At 44.8% G+C, this 20822-nt stretch overlaps 1 protein-coding gene across 6 annotated transcripts in view; it reads right to left on the minus strand.

Annotated features, from left to right (window-relative positions):
• PRKAG2 (protein kinase AMP-activated non-catalytic subunit gamma 2) overlaps positions 1 to 20822 on the minus strand; it is a 209431-nt gene that overhangs the window by 100258 nt on the left and 88351 nt on the right. The window contains exon 1 of one of the 6 annotated variants that reach the window (XM_084507353.1): positions 6765 to 7279. The exons of the other annotated variants lie outside the window; for them this stretch is intronic. Within the exon in view, the coding sequence (XP_084363479.1) occupies positions 6765 to 6870 (106 nt within the window). The 5' untranslated portion in view covers positions 6871 to 7279. Of the gene's footprint in view, positions 1 to 6764; positions 7280 to 20822 lie in introns of those variants that run through there. 6 annotated transcript variants of the gene reach the window in all.

Here is a 20822-nt window from a genome sequence, read left to right on the forward strand (position 1 = left end):
AGCCACGACTGTGTGACACCGGCATAAAGCAGCAGAGACGTCACACTTCATCTGCTCCTCCCCAACAGCACTGCCAGGAGAGGCAGGACTTGTCCTGGGAGTCCTCTACACGCTCGTGTAGTTCTTGTATGGACTAAAATAAAGCCAGGGGGCAGATGGGCAGGATCTGTTAAACAATCCGGTTACTGTGGCTCTGAGAGCTTCAAAAGGCCCCTTGTTACCCCGCTGAGAACACAGCCCGGGGAAGCAGCTGTTTTCTGATGCCTGGAAAAAACTCCAAAGAAACAACAGGATGTTCTTAATTAATATCAGCTAATCCTATCATCCCTCCTCGAGCTACTTTGCCCTAACTTTATCATAGGAGGGGCAGAAAAAAGACAGGCTAAGATGGGAGCTGCTCTGTGCAAGTGTGCTGGGCTGTGTCCTTAAACCAAGTGGGGCTGTGTGACCTTTCCAGCACAGCGAATTCAAGCCTCCATGCCAAGCCTGCCAGCTGCACAATGACAGCTCCCAGAGCAGCGCTTCACTCTCAGGACCTAAGCCTTCACCTTTCAGCACGAGTCCGTAATGACAAAAAAACTGCTCAAACAATGTTGAGGCATTGAATCACCCTCCTCAGAGCACTCCTGAGTCCTTGAACTGCTTTTAGGTTGGACAAGAATAAAGGTGAAAGTAGAAAACAGCTGAATCCTAGTAATTCCTGGGATCTGCTGATCCAATAAACCTGACAAACAAATTGCCTTAACATCATCTTTTAAATTGCACTCTTGGGCAATTCACTGAAACTTTGAGCAAGGAGTCAATAGTCCAAAACATTGATTTCTAATTAAACAGAAACACCCCCCTACCTAAATGCTACTGTCAAGTGGAAATTCAGGCTGTGAAAACAGATCTGTGCTTGAAATTTGCTTTTAAAGCCTGGCAACAGCACTTGTAGCATAGATGCAAGGAAATATAAATAAATTGTGGTCTAGCTGAGCATAACACAATCAAATAGAAGTCAGCCTCACATAACAGCTTCTCACACAGTTATTCTTCAGAAAGTCAGAGCCCTTGAATAGCACAAGTAAAATACAGAGGAGACAAAAGAAGAGCACCGTAGTACTCCCAGATGGGGCAGTAAGGGTGAAAATCCAATTTTGGTCACATGTGAAAATCAGTAATTGCAGTGATTTTGGGGATGTAAATTGTGATCCTCCAGTGTTCAGTGTGAAATCACTGCAGGATGCATTCATTAAAGTGAGATGTCATATACGCAAGTCTTATCTGTGTTATTTTCTTTTCACATAAAAATAGATCAGATAAATTATTATATCACAAGGCAACCAAGATAGCTTTTCAGTCTTATATACATATAAATATTGTTTGTTTTCAGAAACAGGCTGTGTCCGCACCTGCTTCCACTCACAGTCACTATCAGTTTTTTGTCTCAGTTTCTCCTTTTCCACCTCAGCAAATCACCTTTCCTCTCATGTTTGCATTTCACAGCTCTACCTAGATTTAATCTCAGCATTTGCTTTTCACATCTCTCCTTCAGGAAAAAACTTTCATCCTGCTGTTTTGAATGATGCCATTTGAATAACAGATTTAAAGTATAATTAAGACAGTAAAAAATGGAAGTATCTATGCTGCTGCTGCATCTGTGTTTGGGGGACAAACCCTTGCCCCAGAAAGTAGCATAGCCACATGGACTCCCAAAACAAGAGCTCTCTGTGATGCAAAGATGCATGTTTTCTAAACCAGCCTGCCCAAAGGGAGGCCAACCCTGCTGCTCTCACCTATGGCCACACCGCTGACAGCAGCATGTCAATGCTGAGCAAGTCTCGCATTTATAGGAACATAAGTATTTTGGACCAAACTAGCAGCCCAGAGCTGCCTGGAGCAGGACCCATCACTGTAGGATGGGGAAGGAGTATAGGTGGACAGACTTATTTGCAAGAACAATCTGTAAATTAGTGCCTCATGGGAGCTTGCTGTATTTTTAGGTCTATAACCTTCCCTTAAAAGAAAAATAACTTCATTTTTGAAAATGAATTACTTGGAGAATTTGCATTCTCAGACAACTCATTGTGAGGACAACAAGTCTGCATCTCCTTTAGGAGGAAGGATGCTGCCCAGCTCCATGCCAGCTGGGGCACCGCACCGCTCACTGCTCCTCCACTTCAGTTTCCACCAAAACAGAAGAGATTTTCTGGCTTTATTACTGTCCTAATTTACCAATACCTGACTGAAAATACCTTGCTGATTTTATTGCTTCACCAGAACAGTCCTTTTCCCCATATTAAGAATGTTTCAAGCAGAGTATTTATAGAAAGCAGCTGCACAGGTACTACATCAAGGCAGAAAATGGTGAAAGGAAGAAAGGAAGAAAGGAAGAAAGGAAGGAAGGAAGGAAGGAAGGAAGGAAGGAAGGAAGGAAGGAAGGAAGGAAGGAAGGAAGGAAGGAAGGAAGGAAGGAAGGAAGGAAGGAAGGAAGGAAGAAAGAAAGAAAGAAAGAAAGAAAGAAAGAAAGAAAGAAAGAAAGAAAGAAAGAAAGAAAGAAAGAAAGAAAGAAAAAGGTCTCAGGCATTTCACCGTGCTTCTTGTCACCATTTTTCTGCTTCCTGAAAACCAACCACTGCAATTTCACAGCTTCCAGGTCTCAGAGCTCCCTGCAGTACAAGATTAATCGGTACTGATCAGCCAGGGCTACACATTTTCTAAAATCACTGCCAGCTCAACAGAGCATGAAAACCAGTAGAGAAAACCATTAACAGACCAAAGTGGTCTCAGTTTTTCATGTCTGATCTCTGCTACCGACAGCTTTAGCTGCCTTTATGGAGCAACAGGAATACTTTTTTTTTTTTTTTTTTTTTTTTTTTTTTTGGTGTTTGTTTGTTTGTTTTCAGTGCTTTTACAACAACTGCTGGAAGGGCAGTGACCCCTTCACACCCATTTATTCCTCCAGAATTTTCTTCGTGTTTTCTGTCCCTGCTCACAGCGCAATGATCTGCACCCTGGCTTGTGCCAATAAATGGTGCTGTGAGCCACACAGAAGCATCCCTTAGGTTTCATATTTGTACTTGGAAATGCTGTGAGCATGTGGACCCTTCCCCAAGCTGATCCCACCATTGGTCATATTAATTACAGGTGGCATGGCGTGGGCTTAAGTGGCACCAAACCTCAAGTCGCAACAGGCCTCAGGTCACATCAGGCCTCACGTCGCAACAGGCCTTATGTTGTAACAGGCTTCAAGTCACAACAGAGGAGGTTTAGATTCCATTTTAGGAAGAATTTCTTGATGGAAAGGGTGCTTATGCACTGGAACAAGCTGCCCAGGGAGGTGGTGGAGTCCCCATCCCTGGAGGTGTTAAGAGACGTGTGGATGTGGCACTAAGGGATGTGGTTTGGTGTCGGGACTCAATAGGTCAGGTTGATGGTTGGACTTGATGATCCTGAAGGTCTTTCCAATACAGGTGATTCTATGATTTCTGACCAAGAGGGGAGGGCATTTCCACACAGGCTCAGCTCCAGAGCTGCTAAAGCTGTCCTAAAACACAGCATTTCCTGGTGACTCAGGGATGTGTCCCTGCCCTTCACAATGGAACAGGTTCATGTAATGGGGGTGCTGAAGCATGTTTGCACTTGTATGTACAGGGTCTGAGTCTTATTTCAGCAGGGAAACTCCTAATTTAGCCCTATTTTGGACCTAAATGATACCAGGCCAACCAAGTTGTAGGGGAGGAGTCTTTGGGTGTTGATTCAACCCCACTGAGACACAACCAGAGAGAAACAAGGAGCAGGCAGAGCAGCTCCTGGACAGCTTAGTAAGGCCAAAAGTCTCCAAATGGAGCAGTTTGAGGCAAAACACCAGGGCAGGTGGCAGCTCCAGGGCTCACTGCTGCTGACTGTGCACCAGAGAGGTTTCTGCACAGGGTGCTTGCGGCTCCAGCAGGGAAGAAACACTTTTAACACCACACCTTTTGCATGTGTTATTCAATCCTTCACAGAATGGGTGGTGTCCTTTAAAGGGCAGAGCAATTAGCCTCATCGGGGCCAGAAAGTTGTCCCCATCAGAAATGCCATGTGCCTATCCATTACAACAAGCCACACTGAAGCAGGAGCCGTTGGCTCTCCTGCCTAGGCAACAGCGATCACAGTGGGGAGAAGGGAACTCTGCCAAGGGATCCAGAGGTCACATAAATTTAGGGTGATCCCCATGCTCAGCACTGCCAATATCGCATCATTTCCCTGCTGTTCAGAGGGGTGGGAATGGGATAACGATGTCTCACCACTGGCTGCTCCTCTCCAAAAGCAAAGCTCAGGGAGCTCTGCTTTCATCCCACTGCTCTCCTTGCTCTCCATCAGACCTGGTGTTCCCTCACACATTTTTCCTTTACCCCTCAATGTTCTCTCTGCCAAGTAAAATCAGAAATCCCAGATTCAGTTAGTCCAGGTGTCAGAGCATCCCTTTCTAAGGCACCAGGGGACTTTTTCCACTTTGTACCATTTCCACCCCTTTTCTAGAAAGGATGGGAGCCCATTCATTAGCAGACATGTGCTTGGCATCAACAACAGCATCCCAAAATGCTTCTTGAGGACACGCCTGCACCATCAGGCTGGGAAAGCACATACTGGTTCGCCACCGTGCACTTCTCATCCATGTTGATAGCTGGCAGCTGAGAGGAAGGCACCCGTGCATGACAGCACCTGATGAGCCCCACACCTGCCTGTTGCAGATGCCCTGACATGCAGATAATGCTGATCATAAAACCTTCACAGTGCCTTTTGTCCCTCTGAGAGCTGCTCAGAAAGTGTTTAGCAAGGCGTAATAGCAACAAGGTACAGACTAAACCTAGTAAATAATGCAAAGTTTTTGTTGTGACATTTCCCTGCAAATATTTAAGGCTGTTTAAAGAAAAAAAAGCATTTGCAAGTGTTAACCCATTTTCCAAAAGGAATCCAGGCTCTGTGGGGATGACAGAGGCTACCCCAGCAGCAGAGGATCCACAGTAGGCAGGAACACAGACATGTCTGATTGTTTTTTCCCTCTCTTGTGGCTTGATGGTTCTTCATTCATGATGAGCATGGATGCAAGGAGATGACCTAGCCACACTTTACAAAAAAAGCAGATGAAAATAGTGTAGAGCAAATGCTGTGCAGTGAATTGTGCCTAAAGCTGCCAGCATACCACCAGGGTGGGCTACACTCTGGATTAATGGGGAAAACTACTTATGGGAGCTAGTCAGGATGCTAGTTAGCAGCTGGATTATAAACCACGCACTGAGGAACCCAAACACAATCTGGCATTTTTGGCATTACACTTTCAACCAGTTTGTTTATAACTGCCACAGACCTTAAAGGTTCACATAGCCAGAACTTTTGGGCAGGATGAATTATTTTCTCCATGGAGGATGATAAGCAGAAGGTTTAGATCTAGACCCTGAGGAAGCAGACTTGTACCACACCTGTTGCTACCTGCAGTGAATCCTTATGCAGATGCTGGCTATTCCCACCTGGTTGATGAAACCAAAAGAAGAGGGTCAGCTAGTGGTTCAAAGTGCCATTAATCACTCAATCTACAAATAGCACACATGCTACTGCCCAGGTTGGAATTTAGGAGTTTTCATCGGAAGTTTGGGAATATTTTTGTGGATCTGGGCAATCTGTAATCCAGATCTTTCCCTCTTCTTGTATAAAGGCTGTTACCTTGTTGTGCATCTCACCAACACTGTGACACTCCAAGGGTCATATCTCACTCACAGAAACCTGACCTTACTTGCTCTCCAGCAGAAACCCTCAGACAGTTTTAGTGCAATGCAAAACAAGCCTCAGTACCTTAGATTTAAAAACACTTAATTGTACAAAATGGGGGGAAAAAAAAGAGAAGCATTTTTAGGAAGACATTTTAAAAACATCACAATTGGTCACGAAATAAATTAAAACACACTAAATAATAGAAAAACAAGCTCTCTGGATGGGCAGTCACCCATCCATCAATAGCAACTCTTCATCAGCACATCTGTGTGCACCTCTCTGCACCCTCCATATGGTCCAACACAACTCATACCTTCCTCATCCCACTGGATTTAATACAGTGACTCTTGACCAATAAACCACATAAAACAAAGCCTTGCAGACCCATTGTACGAGTCAGCCTCTCTAACCTCTGCGTGATCTGGCTGACTCAGTGTAACATCATTTTTAAACCCTGTGGTCACAGGACACAATCTCTCAGCAGAAATCACAGCCTTTGGGCAACCACACACACAACTCAGCCCCTGCACTGTAGTTTCACTCAGTGACCAGGAAAAGTTTTTGATTAACAGAGGAAGGTCCCTAAGTGCACCTCAGACACAACTATACTGCAGGAACAGAAAGATGGGTTTTTAAATGAATTACTTATCAGACCAATATGCAATTATTTTCTACTTAAAATTCGTCTTTCAATATACAATGTTAGCCCTAACTTAATATTTAGTTACTCTATTTCAATGAAAAACAGTCAACACTCCCTTTTGAATGGATTTCACAGAGTTTACTGTAAGACTTACTGTAATATCACTCCTTTCCTAAAGCTTATTTCCGTGTGTTACAGGTGTCAGCTCAGATATTCACCCCCAGTGCAAAGTAGCATATAACTAATCCCCATACAACAACTGCACAGTTCAGTCAGTGGAATTAGGAAGCACAAAATTGTTGCTCGATTACCCGATACCCCACGCTGCCCTCTCCCACAGATCGGCATCTTTGCCTTCTGGTCGGGTCGCACCGCCGGGCCCTACCTAAGAGGCCACGAGGATCGGAGCGGCGCCTCTCCAAGGTTTTGCACTGCTCCTTTCTCTTCTTGCTCCCTCTAAAGCTCCCAAAACGCTTCATGAGCTGCAGCATGCGCCCACGCAGCAGCAGCTGTCGGTCATGCCCAGTATCGAAGAAAAAACTCACAGCTCTGATCCAAAGGCAGCGCGAGGGGCAGGAAAAGGTGTCACCTGTACCCAATGCCCACGTGCAAGACAATAAAACTCCAGGAAGACCGTGTGGTTACAAAAAAAAGGCAGCTTGCTGGAAATTCAGCCTCAAGGTGCTTGGTTGTAGTCTTGGTGGAGAGAGGCTCCCCAGCAGGATGGCAAAACCTGCAGGCGAGGCGCTTCCAGCCTTAATCCCAGTGCTCAGGAGCTGCCTGCAAGTGGCAGCGGATACCGGGAGAGGCTCAAAGTCTGCCCAGCCTGCAGCTGGTGGCCGTCAGAAGCCTCAGAGAGTGAAACAACATTTCCCAGCGGATCAGCTCATGCGGAAAGGGTCGGCGAGCGCCTGCTAAGCTCCCCCGTTTAGAAAACACTAGCTGCGCAAAGGTGCCAGGAGCCCTCTTGAAGGGAATTGTCATGTGCAGCTCGGCATGATGACTCTTTAAAAAGGCTGTAAAAGGAAACCACCCCTATACAGACAATTCCTGGCACCGGGCAGCCCGGGCACACTCACACCGTGACATGACCTCACCCAACTATTTTGATTCATGTGCGCGAGGTCTTCACAGGGACAGCCCGGCCCAGCTGCCTATCGATGAGCTCAGAAGTGCCCGGCCCCCTGCGACTAATGACTAATGGCTTAATGGGAACGAGCGGCTGCCAATTCATAAAAAGAAGGCTGATACTTTCTGGAAACCATAGCCGGAGCTATGGGCTGGACTTTCTCCAGTGACATGCCCTCCCTGTGCTGTGCATATCCATATGCTCTGCATAGATTGCCTCGGTCATAGCTGCTGTTTGCAAACACAGGACACAACTGAAATGTGCTTTGTCGTCTTTTCCATCAGACAAACATTCACAAGGCTGTTGCTCACCCCTATGGACAGGGGTGTATTACAGTAGGCTCTGAGTCCGTACATTTGGAGCTGTTTATTTTAGGAAAGGGTTGAGCAGCGTGGGCTAGATCTCGAGCAGGTGGAAAGGGGAGCAAGCACAAACCAAGGCATGGTCAAACTACCACAGCCAACCTTCCTACGATTGCAGAAAATGTTCTGTTAAATAAAAAGCTTTACCTTGAAGTCACAGAGTGCCAGTCTTTCCTCTGTATATCACCAGAACTTGAGGCTCAGATCTTTCTAAAATCAACCCCTCGTCTTGTAATCTAGAGTAATGAGAATCTTATCTGTTTCATTCCTAGGAAGAATTAAAGGTTAAATCACCTTTTAGTTCTCCAAGGAAGCATAGATTTTTCTTTGTGCCCATGATTGCTCATGGGACTTAATGTCATTAGAAAGGAAAAGACAGAAATGGCCACGAATGTTGGAGAAAATACCTTTATCAGCACAGATTTCTTGTGAGCTCTGCTCTCCCAGAAAGATCAGTGTCACCAAGGCATCAACGTAAGGGTGTCCCAGGACTTCAGGGACCCAGAGCAAAGGTGCAGAGGTGACAGCAGAGCCCTCTGGCATCCTCAGCTACCAGGGACTTCCCTCAGTTTACCCTACGGAGAACACAGAAGACTTTACAGAGGGCACCTTTGTCCTTCCACCTATCAAACAAAAGAATAAATGAAATTATTAACAAGACATTATCTTGCAGACACAGCTCTCCTAATAGCAATGTAAGGAACTAATTTTTTTTCCCCAGCATTTCCCCTCCTGACTTGTCTCCTGCTTCCTTTCACCCCTACCTTTGTGGCCCTAGCCACATGTTTCAGGTCTGCTGTCTGGCCTTGTGTGACCATCACATTTACTGCTGCAAGCATGATTTTTGCTGTCCATTCCCTTCATTCTGTCCCCCTCGTGGCACTAGGGTCAGCAGCCCTAGCGGGGCACGCTCCAGCTGTTCCCACGGACAGGTGTCACAGGCCAGCTCTCAACCCGCTTCCACAAGAGTTATGACCTTCATAAGTCTTTCCTCTGAGAAGCAGTTCCCCAACGGCAAAACTGATTATTCCTTGCTGCAATTTAAGCCCACTGCTTCTTGTGTTATTCACTGTGTGTACGGAGAACAGATTGTTCCCTTCTGCTCTGGAGCAGCCCTCTACATATTTGAAGACAGTTATCAAGTTCCCTTTCCAGTCTTTACTTAGCCAAAAACACAAGCAATGCTGCCCACAACACCGAAGCAATCTGGACCTCAAGTTTCCCCTCCTTTAAAAGCATTCCTCCTCCTTAGTGGCCAAAGGACTGCTGAGAAGAGCTTAAAGTCACCAGAAACCAAAAAATGTAAATCCCTATTTAATGAGATAAAAATTGGTATTGCTTCAGCACAGAAACAGCCCCCTTTTTAGCAGAGGCCAACGATAAATAGTAACTGATGACCTCCTCATGCAGGGCCATTGCACCAGGAGGGCTCCTTCCCCCTAATTAAGCAAAGCAGCAAGACCCTGATGTTTTTGCACAGAGCTACCAGAAAATGGAACAATAGCGTTGAACAACCGATTTTCACAGTAATTTGTTAAAAAAGCACTAAGTGTTTTGAGTATGATCATTTTGTCTCCCACAGCTAATGGTCTAACAGATCCTACCATATTTACACCAGATACTACATCCTCTTAATGACTCTAGTGGAAGGATCTTATAAAACTAATAATAAAAAGCTGGGCTTCAAAAAGCTCCTTTGGGGCCATCTACGTTCTGGAGACTGAAAACACAAATCCCTTGCAAACAACCATGAAATTGACTCTTGTCAAACTACTTTAAAGGCTCCCAAATTAGTTATAGTACATTATGGTTCTTTAATGTAGAAGGATCACACTGTCCCTTTCCACTTACACTGTTCTGCTGTTCCTCTTAGCTCTGCCTTGATGGCCCAGTGTCAGGTCTACAAGAGAGCCCCAAAAAAGGCTCTGCAGCTATAAAAGGCCCCACTTCTGCAAAACTCCCTTACACCAATGCTTGTCTTGGTCCCATCAACCACCTCTATTCCCAACCCATCCTGCAATACCCTCCCCAGTTCAACCCAGCCCTCCATCCCCTTAAACCAACTGTATTCTTTTTAAAAGAGAGGCTGCAGCACACAAACTAGAGAAGATAAACCTTCTGCTATTTTTCCCTTTGATGCATGAGGCCCCATAAGGAGAGGAGTCTCATGGCAATAGCTGCCTGCAATACAACCCAAGAAAGCTCCCATCTTCTTGATGCTCCTTGCTTTTCAGTTCCCCTTCTCTCAGGAGAAAAGCACCTTCTGTATCCCACCACCCCACCAGCGATTTAAAATGACTATTCAGGCACAAACATAGCAAATTATTCCCACCCCTGAATGCTATGCAAAGATTTTTTCAATGAGGTAGAACTGGGGTTTGTTAAGATTTGGTCTCCTGCCTTGATAGGAAATATGGAAAATGGCACTGTAGGAACTGAGTGCAAGCAGCACGAGCTGTCTGACCACCTCTCAGAGTTTGAGACATGACCTGATTCATCCATCTCACAGAAGTGTAAATTCTGTGCTGTGGTGAAAATCCTCGGAGTGCTGACATTTGGAACCATTTCCCCCCCTGCCTTTTTAAGAGAGATTTAACCAGGTATACAAATGCAGCAGCAGAGTGCAGGGCAGGTAGGGGGGGACAGTGAGTTTTATCAGGGGGTTTCCTTGCATGAAAATGAAAAGAAAGCAATGTTTTCCTCCTCCAGATTTATGTTCTTCTTTGGTTTAAAATGGGAAAGTTTAAAAGAATATGTATCCCTTCTGTGACAAGTAAAACTACAACTGGCTGCAAACTAAAATCATCTAGCCCAAGTATTTCCCTTTCCTTGATGCTGAAGCTTTCCTTGTTCAGAAATTCTTCTGGTTTTGTCACTGCTCGTAGAAATCGAAGGAAGTTCAGACCCATCCTTAGAAGAGTAAAAAATGATTCACTTTTGCATTTTTACATGCATCACGTTTCTCTACATTGTTCTCCTTAAAAATTTCCCCTAAACTGGAATTTTTCTAAATTTCTCTTCTCAATTGTACTGGCAGATGTTCTCAGAATTACAGTTTCCTATTATTGCCACCAGTACTGGGACATGTAACAAGTCTCTTAAGACCAGATTGGTTTTGACTTCAACTGGATTTCATATAAAGAGCAATCTTGGAAAGTATTTCAAAATAACATGCAGAGAAATGTGTAAAAGAGATCTCTGCTATTAAAAAAAAAAAAAAAAAAAAAAAAAGCTCAAAACTAGAAGTGATGCAATGCACAATAATAACGAGTATGTTTGCCGAGCAACATTTGCACACCAGTTGGACAGACCATACAAGCCTGCATTTTCAAAGGGAAATACAAACTACCACTTTCTCCATCTGGTCCAAGTCCAGCTCACACCCCATAAAAGAATTGCAAGTTTATGACTCCAAGCTGGGCTCAATTACTTTCCATAATCATAACCGAGTGTTTCACTGTAATGAGTTTTTGTCTGTATCCCCTTTTTTAATAATACTTCATGCTGCTTTCACTGTACATTAAGAAAGATTTCAATCTCCGAAGCTGTCAGGCTGGCACTAAATTGGTTTTGAAAAATCTGAAAGTTAAATTTTACTTATTTTTAGAATTCCCCCAGGTGCTCTCTGGATTCCCCAGATCACTTGGTAAATTACTTATAAATTACATCCTGGCGTCTTTGTCGTGTTTTTTCTATCCTACCTCTCCAGAGCTTATAATACGAACCAGCAGGAGTAGGAGTAATGGTGACTGTAGTGTTGGCATCGATGTGATTTCTGGATTTCTAGTAAGGCTCAGAGAACCTACCCCAAAAGACCAATGATTTGGGACTGATGAATATGATAATTTTATCATTTCCCCCCATCCTAGTAATAAACCGCGGTGCATATGTTTGCAGCACTTCCTTTCTTGGCAATTTCAGTTTGCAATGTGAAAAATGGAGCTGTTCTTATACATGCTACAATCTGGCTGTGCTCAAAACAGCAAAACAGTGCTTGATCCAGTAATTACAGGATGTCTGGTGTGACAAATGCAGCTCCTAAAATTTAATAAGGTCTCAGCTAAAGGAAAATATCTCAGCAGTAACTTCCTTAAAAAAAAAAAAAAAAAAAAAAAAAAAAAAAGTAGTGGAGACAATGAAGTTCTTCGGAAATATTTTTCCACTCGTGCTTTTCTCATCTCTTCTTGCTTCTCTTCCTCCTGTCTTTGATCAAGTCTTTCAACCATGTCCACCCACAAAGCCTCGAGAAGGAGGTAGGATTCACTGGAACTTCACGTATCCCCTTTTTGTCCTCCTCTTCTTTTCTCTTTCCCAGTTCCTTACTGCTCGTGCAGGATGGAGCAGACCGAGTGGTGTTAAAGTTGTACTGGGCATTGTGAGGCTGAACAAAACATCCCCTTCAGTTTAAATGCCAGAAAAGCTCTTTCAGCCAGCACTGAATAGGCTGCAAACTGAACGACAGCAAATGAATAGAGGCAGAAATGACTCCAAGAAAATCCTGCGTTAGGGATGGCCAGCACCTGAAGGGTGAAATCCCTTCCAATATCCCATAATGAACAACCCAAAACACAGGAGACTAAAAATCACAGCACCACAACTCCACAGAAACATAGTCCTCTACTGATTTTACCTTAGGAGACATCCTCAGACATCAGCCTTACTCTAACCCAGCCAGCATCCCTTCCCCGCAGAGGCACAGCTCCTACATTTGCAATTCATGAGCTAGTAAGAACATTACCAATAAAACAGCTTCACACATATTTACTGCAGTTTAAACATTTGTGCTGGCACAGATATCATAAAATACAGCTCTCGGTGACAAACATGCACATGTGAAGCAACGCCCTCGTCCTAAAATGTAGACAGGGAGATGAGATTTCAAAGTCATTTCAAGTTCTCTATCCCTCTGCTCCCCACAAAGAGCAGCCGAATCTGACAGCAGAAGCCAGGAAATTTACTTACACATAAAATAAGATGACAAATAGACTCTTTTCCTGGCTTGGCATTATTATTATCTGCTATTTTAGGTTGAAAATAATCGTCAGTCTTCTCTAACTGTAAAAAATGCAGATGGTGCAACTTTGGGGTTGACAGTCATCCCACAAATGACCCCCTCCTCTGCCACAGTGGATACAAGAGACTATATCTATTATACAAATAAAATTAGAGACGGTGACAAGAATCCTATTAGACATGTGAAACAACACAGACAACGCTGACTAAAGAGAAAATTGGACCACACCTTGAAAAGCAAAATACTTAGCTAGAAGCTAGCACTGGAGAAACCTTACTTGTTCCTGGCTCCAGCAACATCACTGACGATGCTCCAGTTTTTCAGTGATGGAAGAGGGGTCTCGTTGTGTTCAGCTGCAAGAGAGCAGCCAATTCCATAGGGACAAACCTTTCCCCTTGATCTCCCAACCTTCAGTCTCCAAAAGGTGAAGGAGTTTCCAGATGCTGCCTCTCCTTCCCTTGGCTGCTGTGATGATGGGTGAGAACCTGAGGACCACGCTCAGATTACTACAGATGGCCTCAAATGTGGTGTTTATACAGAATGGACATTTTCCACGTGTTATTAACAACCCAATTTTGTTGACAGCAAAAGCAGAGTCTTGTAGCTGTAGGCCAGAGATGATCTGAATTACTCTCTGAACTCAAACTCTGCAGACCAGAGATGATCCAAATTATTCACTGAACTCAAACTCTATGCTCACAAAATCCCAATGACAAACCTAGGTACCTACAGGAGGAACTTTGCCTACTTATTGTATAGCTACTGACGGTATATTTACATGAACCACCGAGGACATCATGCTGGCCTAGATCCCAATCCCATGAATTAAACCCAGGCATGATGCCAAAAGGGGAAATTCCAAACGGATCATCAAAACCCTGCGCTGTCATTACAAAGGGGGACTGCTCCAGCCAGGGGATTACAGCAGAAAGGGAGGAATCCACCATGTGCAGGCATGGGCTGCACTGAAATCCAGCCCCTGCGTAGCATCTTTGCAGTGCAGCCAGCTCCCTCGGTCCGCTTGTTCAAGCCACCCCTAACAAATACAGCAGACCTTCACTTGCTGGTTAACAAAGGACACAAAGGATTTGGAAAAAAAAAAAATCAGTGACAATTACACAAAATCCTCAGATCTGTCCTCATTTTTCTACCCCTACTTTTTATAACAATTTTTCTATGAATTAATGATTCTGAAGCATCGTGAGTTGCAAGCAAGGGAATGAAACAAGCACGTTGCATACTTTAATGCCAAGAATAATCAAACTGGCCCTGCTAACTGCTTGAGACGAACATCTCAGGAAACACAACCACCAGCTAGACCTCCCAGAGCACCTTTTGATCTCCAGCAGAAAGGAGGCGAGCATCAGGGTTTGCAGCTTCTTTGCCCAGGGGGAAGAGCCTTTCCAGAAGTCCTGCAGCAGGCTGGCACGAGGCTGGAGAGGAAGAGAAGACGACGGCAGTCTGTTGGACTCGGTGGCTCGGCTCCTTCCTTTGCAAGAACACGACACATTGTTCACGGGGCTTTAAAGCGCTGTGTGCGTGAGGTGGCTGTCTCACATGCCCGAGCTCCGAGGAGATTACTACAATTAGTCGCCCAGATTACTGCAGATCTGCCAGAGCAGATGGAAGCGTAGAGGAGGAAAAGTTCATTATGACATACATGAGGTCTGGAGGAGAAATCATTCAACGTTTTTCTGGTTTCTCTTTCTGGCTGTTTTTTTTTTTGCCTTTTTTTTTTTTTTTTTCTCATGAGATTTTTGCACCCAGAACAAACATAGCAATTTTGTTGGCCACAGAAGCTTTACTGAATTTTTAAGAGAAATGAAAGCACAGTGAAAAAGGCAGATCCTGCTGCTTACCGACATGGCAATCGAGGGACCTTAGCAAACTGCCAGGGTACAGAAGGAACAAAGACTAAGATGGAGCACATGTAAAGGAAAGTTGGCACTCTTTCAATGTCCACAATGAGCTAGAAGCCATCCAAGCCCCAATTTCTTGATAATTCTACCAATTTGTGCAATTGGCAGACAAGTAACTTGGAATAAAGCATCCAACACATCCATGGCATCCAGCTGGTAAGCTGCTGTGACTGCAGGATGGGAGTGAATGACAGCGTGGGATGACTTGGGTTGTAACAAGTTCCACCTTTATTCACTTTGCACATGAAAATACCAAACAGCGTTCAGCTCAGAAATGCTATATTTAGGGCTGTGTGAAAAATCTCAGTGGGTTGGCTGGGACCAATGTAGACATGACCTAGAGAAGGCTTTTTGTGTGCTTCTTTATGCCTAGATGGCAGGAGGGATGGAAACTTGGGAGCAACAATGCAGTACGAGAATATTCCTGGAATATTCAACCCTGCCACTCTGCACAGACAGGAGAAAAAGAGTCTGAAACCTTTTCACAACTGCTCCAGTAAGGGAAGGGAATGTAAAAGCTATTGATTGTGTCCCTGGGAGAGTGCCCCAGAGATGGAGTGGGCAAGAGACAACAGTAACTCCTTGTGCAACCCTTCCTTGGCTATTTAATTTTTAAGATGCTCTCAAGAATCAGAGGACAGGTACCAGTTCTCAGGCTGACCCCAGCTCAACTCAGTTCCCAGGCCAATGCTTAGCTTCCAACTGGCATCTTTTCCCACTTCATCAAACTGCATTGAGCCTCAAATTGAGACTTGTGGAGCCATGAAATCTTGTTTAATGGTGATTCAGCTTAGCAACGATTTGGGCCAATCACACTACTATTTTCACCTCATAAAACTCATTTGAAAATGACCTAAACAAGCACCACAGATGACGAGAACTTGTACGGTGCCATCAGGTTCCCAAATCTTCTCCAAGGACTGCCTTTGTGTAGAGGCTCGAGGCCTTAAAGTAGAAAGCACCACATAAAGTAGCTGCAACATAATTAATCAGTTTAAAATCCACATCAAGAATCAAAGCAGAAATATGGTGTTAGAGCAACGAAAGCTCTGGTTATCTCTAACAGCACAAAGCCCTGTTCTTGAATTTCTGTGTCCTCCCCAAAAGCATCCTGCATCCTTAGTCCTCCCCACAAGTGTCCCTGCCTTTGGGGATGTTTATCCAACACTGTGCTGGGAGCTTCCTGTGATGCAAGCTGGTGTGATCTTAGAGATGAGGTTGCCTAAAACAGCCTGGAAAACCCTATCAGATGGAATGCTTTTGTTGTTATTATTACTTAACATACATTTGTGGAAAAAAAAATAGTCCCTGTCATCACCTTGGCAGCTAGCAATAGGGCCTGGCAAGTCTGCCAGTCGTATTATTTGCGTGTGACTGGAGCAAAAAATATTAAGACCTCTGTGCTAACAGACAGGAACAGAAATGATGGCTCCAGGCAACATATTCCTGTAAACCAGGTAGGCAGTTTCCAGTCATAATAAAATACTGACAGGGAGGGCAGAGGAGGGGAGTGAGGGGCACTGAAACGGGGCTGAATGAGGAGTTTGGAGACTCTGGTTTTATTCTCAGCTCTGTTATCAGGCTGCTGTGTGACTGGGGATAACTACATCCATCACCAGCCCGTGTGCTCAAAAAGCAAACACCAAAATCAAGCAATGGCTTGACATGGGATGAGACAAACACAGAACCCAGCGCAGCCTGAGAGACCCAGCTGGCAAGCTGGCTTTCAAGCACATCTTTGACTTCTCAGCCCAAAGGAAAGATGCCCAAGATTCCCAGCCCCAAGGAAAGGTGCTACAGCACCACCCAGCACAGAGGGCTTGTATTTTGGGGAAGCAGCAGCAACCCGGGGGCCCTTCCTTCCCTATCCTGCAGCATGGTCCCTGCAGCCTCACGGCACTAGGCCCAGCAGGTCCAATGCCCTTGGTGCCCCCCTTAGCCCTGTAAGACTTCATCCCTTAACATCTTAGTGTTATTAACATGTTAACGAGGTTCCTAACCTCATTTAGCCACTAGGTTTTGCGCCACGCAAAGAAGAGAAGGAAAAAGGAGGTGGAAGCTTTCTTAGCGTGGCAAAGGGCTTCTCTAATCCTGCAGCCTCCAGGACAGAGGCAGAAGTTGCTGATAAACCTCTTAATCAAATGCGATCAAGTCCCTAATGCACTGCCAGTGCCTGCGTCCAAGGGAGAGGATAAGAAACTCTGGGGGAAACAAAATGCCTCGATTACAAAGAAACAAGGCACCCACACGGCCTCCCAGCCACACATTTGCCAAAGGTTTTTCTTCCCCTGCACGCTCTGCCTTTTTGCAAGACGTGCATGTGCTGCATGTTGTTGAGCCTCGCATCTGCTGGACGGATGAGAAATTAATTCCTAAGAATGTCAGTGATGTCAGGCATTTTCTTCTTTAATGTGACCATAAAGTGGCGAGAGCCGTCAGCGGCACTGGCTGTAGTTTAACAAAAAAATGTTGACGTTGCCTGGATACTGAGCCCCGCTCCGTTCAAGGATTTACTTGCGTGTCTGCATTTGACAGCAATAACTCCTCAGGATTTGGGGTTTTCTGTAATATTCTGAGAGCCATGCAAATATCTCTCCTTATTCAGAGCTCGCCTCTTCTCTCCTCCCCCACTTTTTGGCTTTGTCAAATGCAAAGTAATTCTTCAACCGTAGTAAAACCATAAATAAGAAGTCATAAAAATATTTTTCTATCCTTCTTTTTCTCCAAGGTTAATCTTTTCGGTTATATAAGCACTTTATAAAACAGCATGGGGAAAGTATATGAGGATCTGTTCATGTGATTAAGACTCGGCTCCTTCTTTAGCATGTCCCAGTGACAGCATTTTATGCTTTGCATTTGCCACCGCCAAGGCTCACACAGCCGTCTCGCTGTAACCTCCAAAGCAGACCTCAGAGAGATTTAACATTGCTTTTTAGGGGCTGCTTACAGTAAGTCATTACGCTGGGTATCTGTGGATCCTGGGGAAAAAAAAGAGCATTACTAAATACCTGCTAATTGTTCATTACAGTGGGTGGATTCCAGGTTTCACTGATGGTAAAAATCCAGCTACTTCAAGGGGAAGGGATTTTTTCCCAGTCTTTCCCTTTATTGCTGTCCTGCTCCAAACAGGCCTTGTGCAGAAACCAATCTGGACGCTGTTTAGTGAAGTGCTGTAGTGTTTTATAATCTTTTATGGTAAAGAATTTGGAGGGACTTGAGAGAGGGCTTCAGGCAGAACAGAAACAGAACTGAAGCACATATACAAAATCACAAAACTCCTCTTCCCAGCAGCTAGATGGCAGAGAATTAAAAAGTCCACTGCAGACTGTTTTTCCAGTCGGGCCCCTGACATGTCTCCTAAGTGAGGAACAATGCAGTTATCCCTGCACTCTGCTGTGGCAGATCTCAGCACACTGCATGGTTATTTTCTAAAGGAAATGATGTGCAACTTGGGCACTTTTTTTAGTGCAACTTGTTTTATTTGTTTAATAACTTCACCACCTTTAAATACACGAGCAGCCAACAGCACCCAGACTCCTCTCTTCCAGCAATCCCATCCCAAACCCCAGTGCCCCAATCCCACAATATTGTAACTCCCTCCGAGTGATGCCCCTATGAACGCTACCTCTCTTCTTTTCAAGCTTTAACACTGGGATGGACAAAACCTCAGCAATACACAGTGGAAAGAACGACAGCACTGCCTGACCAGGCTCGTTTGGTGGCGATGCCTCTTGCTGTTGCCTTCCACAAGCCTCTTGTGGCTGGGAGATGTAAGAGCATTTGCTGGCTTTGAAGATGCAGAAGCCGGCGCGTGGTGATTCCCATTTAACACCTACGAGTGCAGGGACAAAAGCTGCCCTCCCACCTGCCTGGCTCTTCATAAATATAAAATGCAATAGGGGAGTAAAGGAGTGAAAATGGTGGTGGGATTCCTGAAAAGTACAGGCCTTCTGATCGCTTCTTTAAACACTTCTAGCAGCGGGCAGTCACTGCTTTTCCACAGGTACTCGAAGACTCTCTGCTGCCTCAAAACTCATCCCTAAAAGCTGTCTCAACACCCCCCCCTCCATCTGACCAACACTCACCAGCAGCCTGTTTGACTTTAGTGCGATTTAATTGCACTGACTTGTCTTAATAATAAAACTCATGCCAAGACACTGCAGCTGGAGCAAGAGCTGACCCAGGGTGAGCTTCCGAAAGACTTGCACCCCCCTGTCCTCTATCTTGCTGCCCCCCAGTGCCACAGAAGCTTTCCTGGATCACCAAGGTGGCCATGACCACCCCGACCTACCCCAGCCCTGCTGTGGTTGTGCAAAACAAGGTGCCTTTCCCCAGATTGCTCCCTCTGTAATGCTCCTCCATCACCATCCTCCAAGGCTGGCACAATCCCAGAGCAGCTGCCATCCTTGAGTACCCAACAATATTTACTCCCTTAAAAAAAATGCCCAAGATTTCCCTTCCTCACCCCTAAAGCCCATGGTTAGAGGACAAAGCATCACCATGGGGCAGGGGAAAGAAAGCTCCATAACAAAATCTCCTTCGCACAGCTGCTCCACACTGATCCCAAAAGTCCAGGGGGTTCCTGCTCTCCCCAGAGAAATACCTTAGCTTTAAGGACCTGTAGTTCAGGGTTTATCTGACTGCATGCATATATGGCACTATCTTTTTTGCATTTTCATATTGTGATGTTTTTTACACATTCGTTGTCCCAGTGGTCTGGATGCTATGGGAGCATCAATTCACAATGGTCAAAGAAACATGAAGGAATTATGGCCCATCACTAAGGAATACCAAAGGGGTGGCTATTAATTAAATACATTGCTATAAGTAAGAAGAATGTTAAATCTCAGTTTCTTTCTCAGTCTTTGTTTCTACAGCAGAGGAAACCATGGGGAAAAAAAAAAATGTTCCTAATCACTACAACAGAGCCCCTATCTGTTACCCCATAGCCCTGGCTTTGATCATTTCCCTAAGTTCAGAGCACTGATCCCTGCTGTAAGAATTTGCTCATAATTCCCAATTTTTTTCTGCAGACTGGGCTTCTGACTGAACACAGCCTGGACAGCTGTACAAACTGCTTGGCACTAATCCCCACCATTTGCTTGAAAGCTTGCCTTGAACTCCAGTGAGCATACGAGATGTCAGATAGGTGCTAATCCTCACCACCAACTATTCATGTTTTTAGGAGGGAAAGGTGATGATGAGGCTTTTGTCAATGAGAGTGCCTTTGATGGCATAGGAAGTAGGGCTTTGCTCTGGCTCCAAAGGACTGAAATCAGCTCTTAAGTGCCCACATGGGAAACTATTCCTTGTTGAAGGAATCAACCCATCATATGGGTGATCCAACACCAACCCATCACCCACCATCATATGGGTGATGAGCAAATATCACTGAAATTATTAAAAATATTTCTTAAATAAAAGTTTTTTGTTTGTTTGTTTGCTTTTTCAGCTCAACCAGCTTCCTAACATAGATATCTCAGCAAGGATTTACACTATTAACCCCAAACAGCCAAGTCTGGAGATGGTTCCAATGTGTTGGAACAATTCATCAAATGCAATGGTCAAATCCTCTCCTGTGCCACACTCTCAGAAAGGCAGCTGTAGCAAATCACTTCCTTTAATTGAAAGTAAGACAGCAGAACTGGACTTTCACGGGGGTAGAAGCCACACTTTAATTACCTTCACTGGCAGCAATAGTGCTTTCTTCTGAAAGATGAAAAAATTCAGCTAACCACTCATCTAAATGTTTACGTCGATTCAGTTTTGAAGCTTGCTTTCCCAAACAAGTTTAGGCCAGCACTGCACTGCGGTCACCTGCTGCTGCCGTACTAAGGACCCGCACACCCTGAGCCAAAGCACTATATTTATTACCTGGCTGTGTGTTCCAGCTGCTGTTTGTGACTTTAGTCTTGGAGAAACCCTTTGGCTCGAGGTGGCTGCTCTGTGCCTAATGCTGCCCAGTGTTTCTGCAGGAAACATGAAGGCAGCAGGTGCTTCGCGATGTTAAACACATCAT

The sequence above is a fragment of the Aythya ferina genome (genome assembly GCF_964211825.1).
Source record: "Aythya ferina genome assembly, chromosome: 2".
NCBI lineage: Eukaryota > Metazoa > Chordata > Aves > Anseriformes > Anatidae > Aythya > Aythya ferina.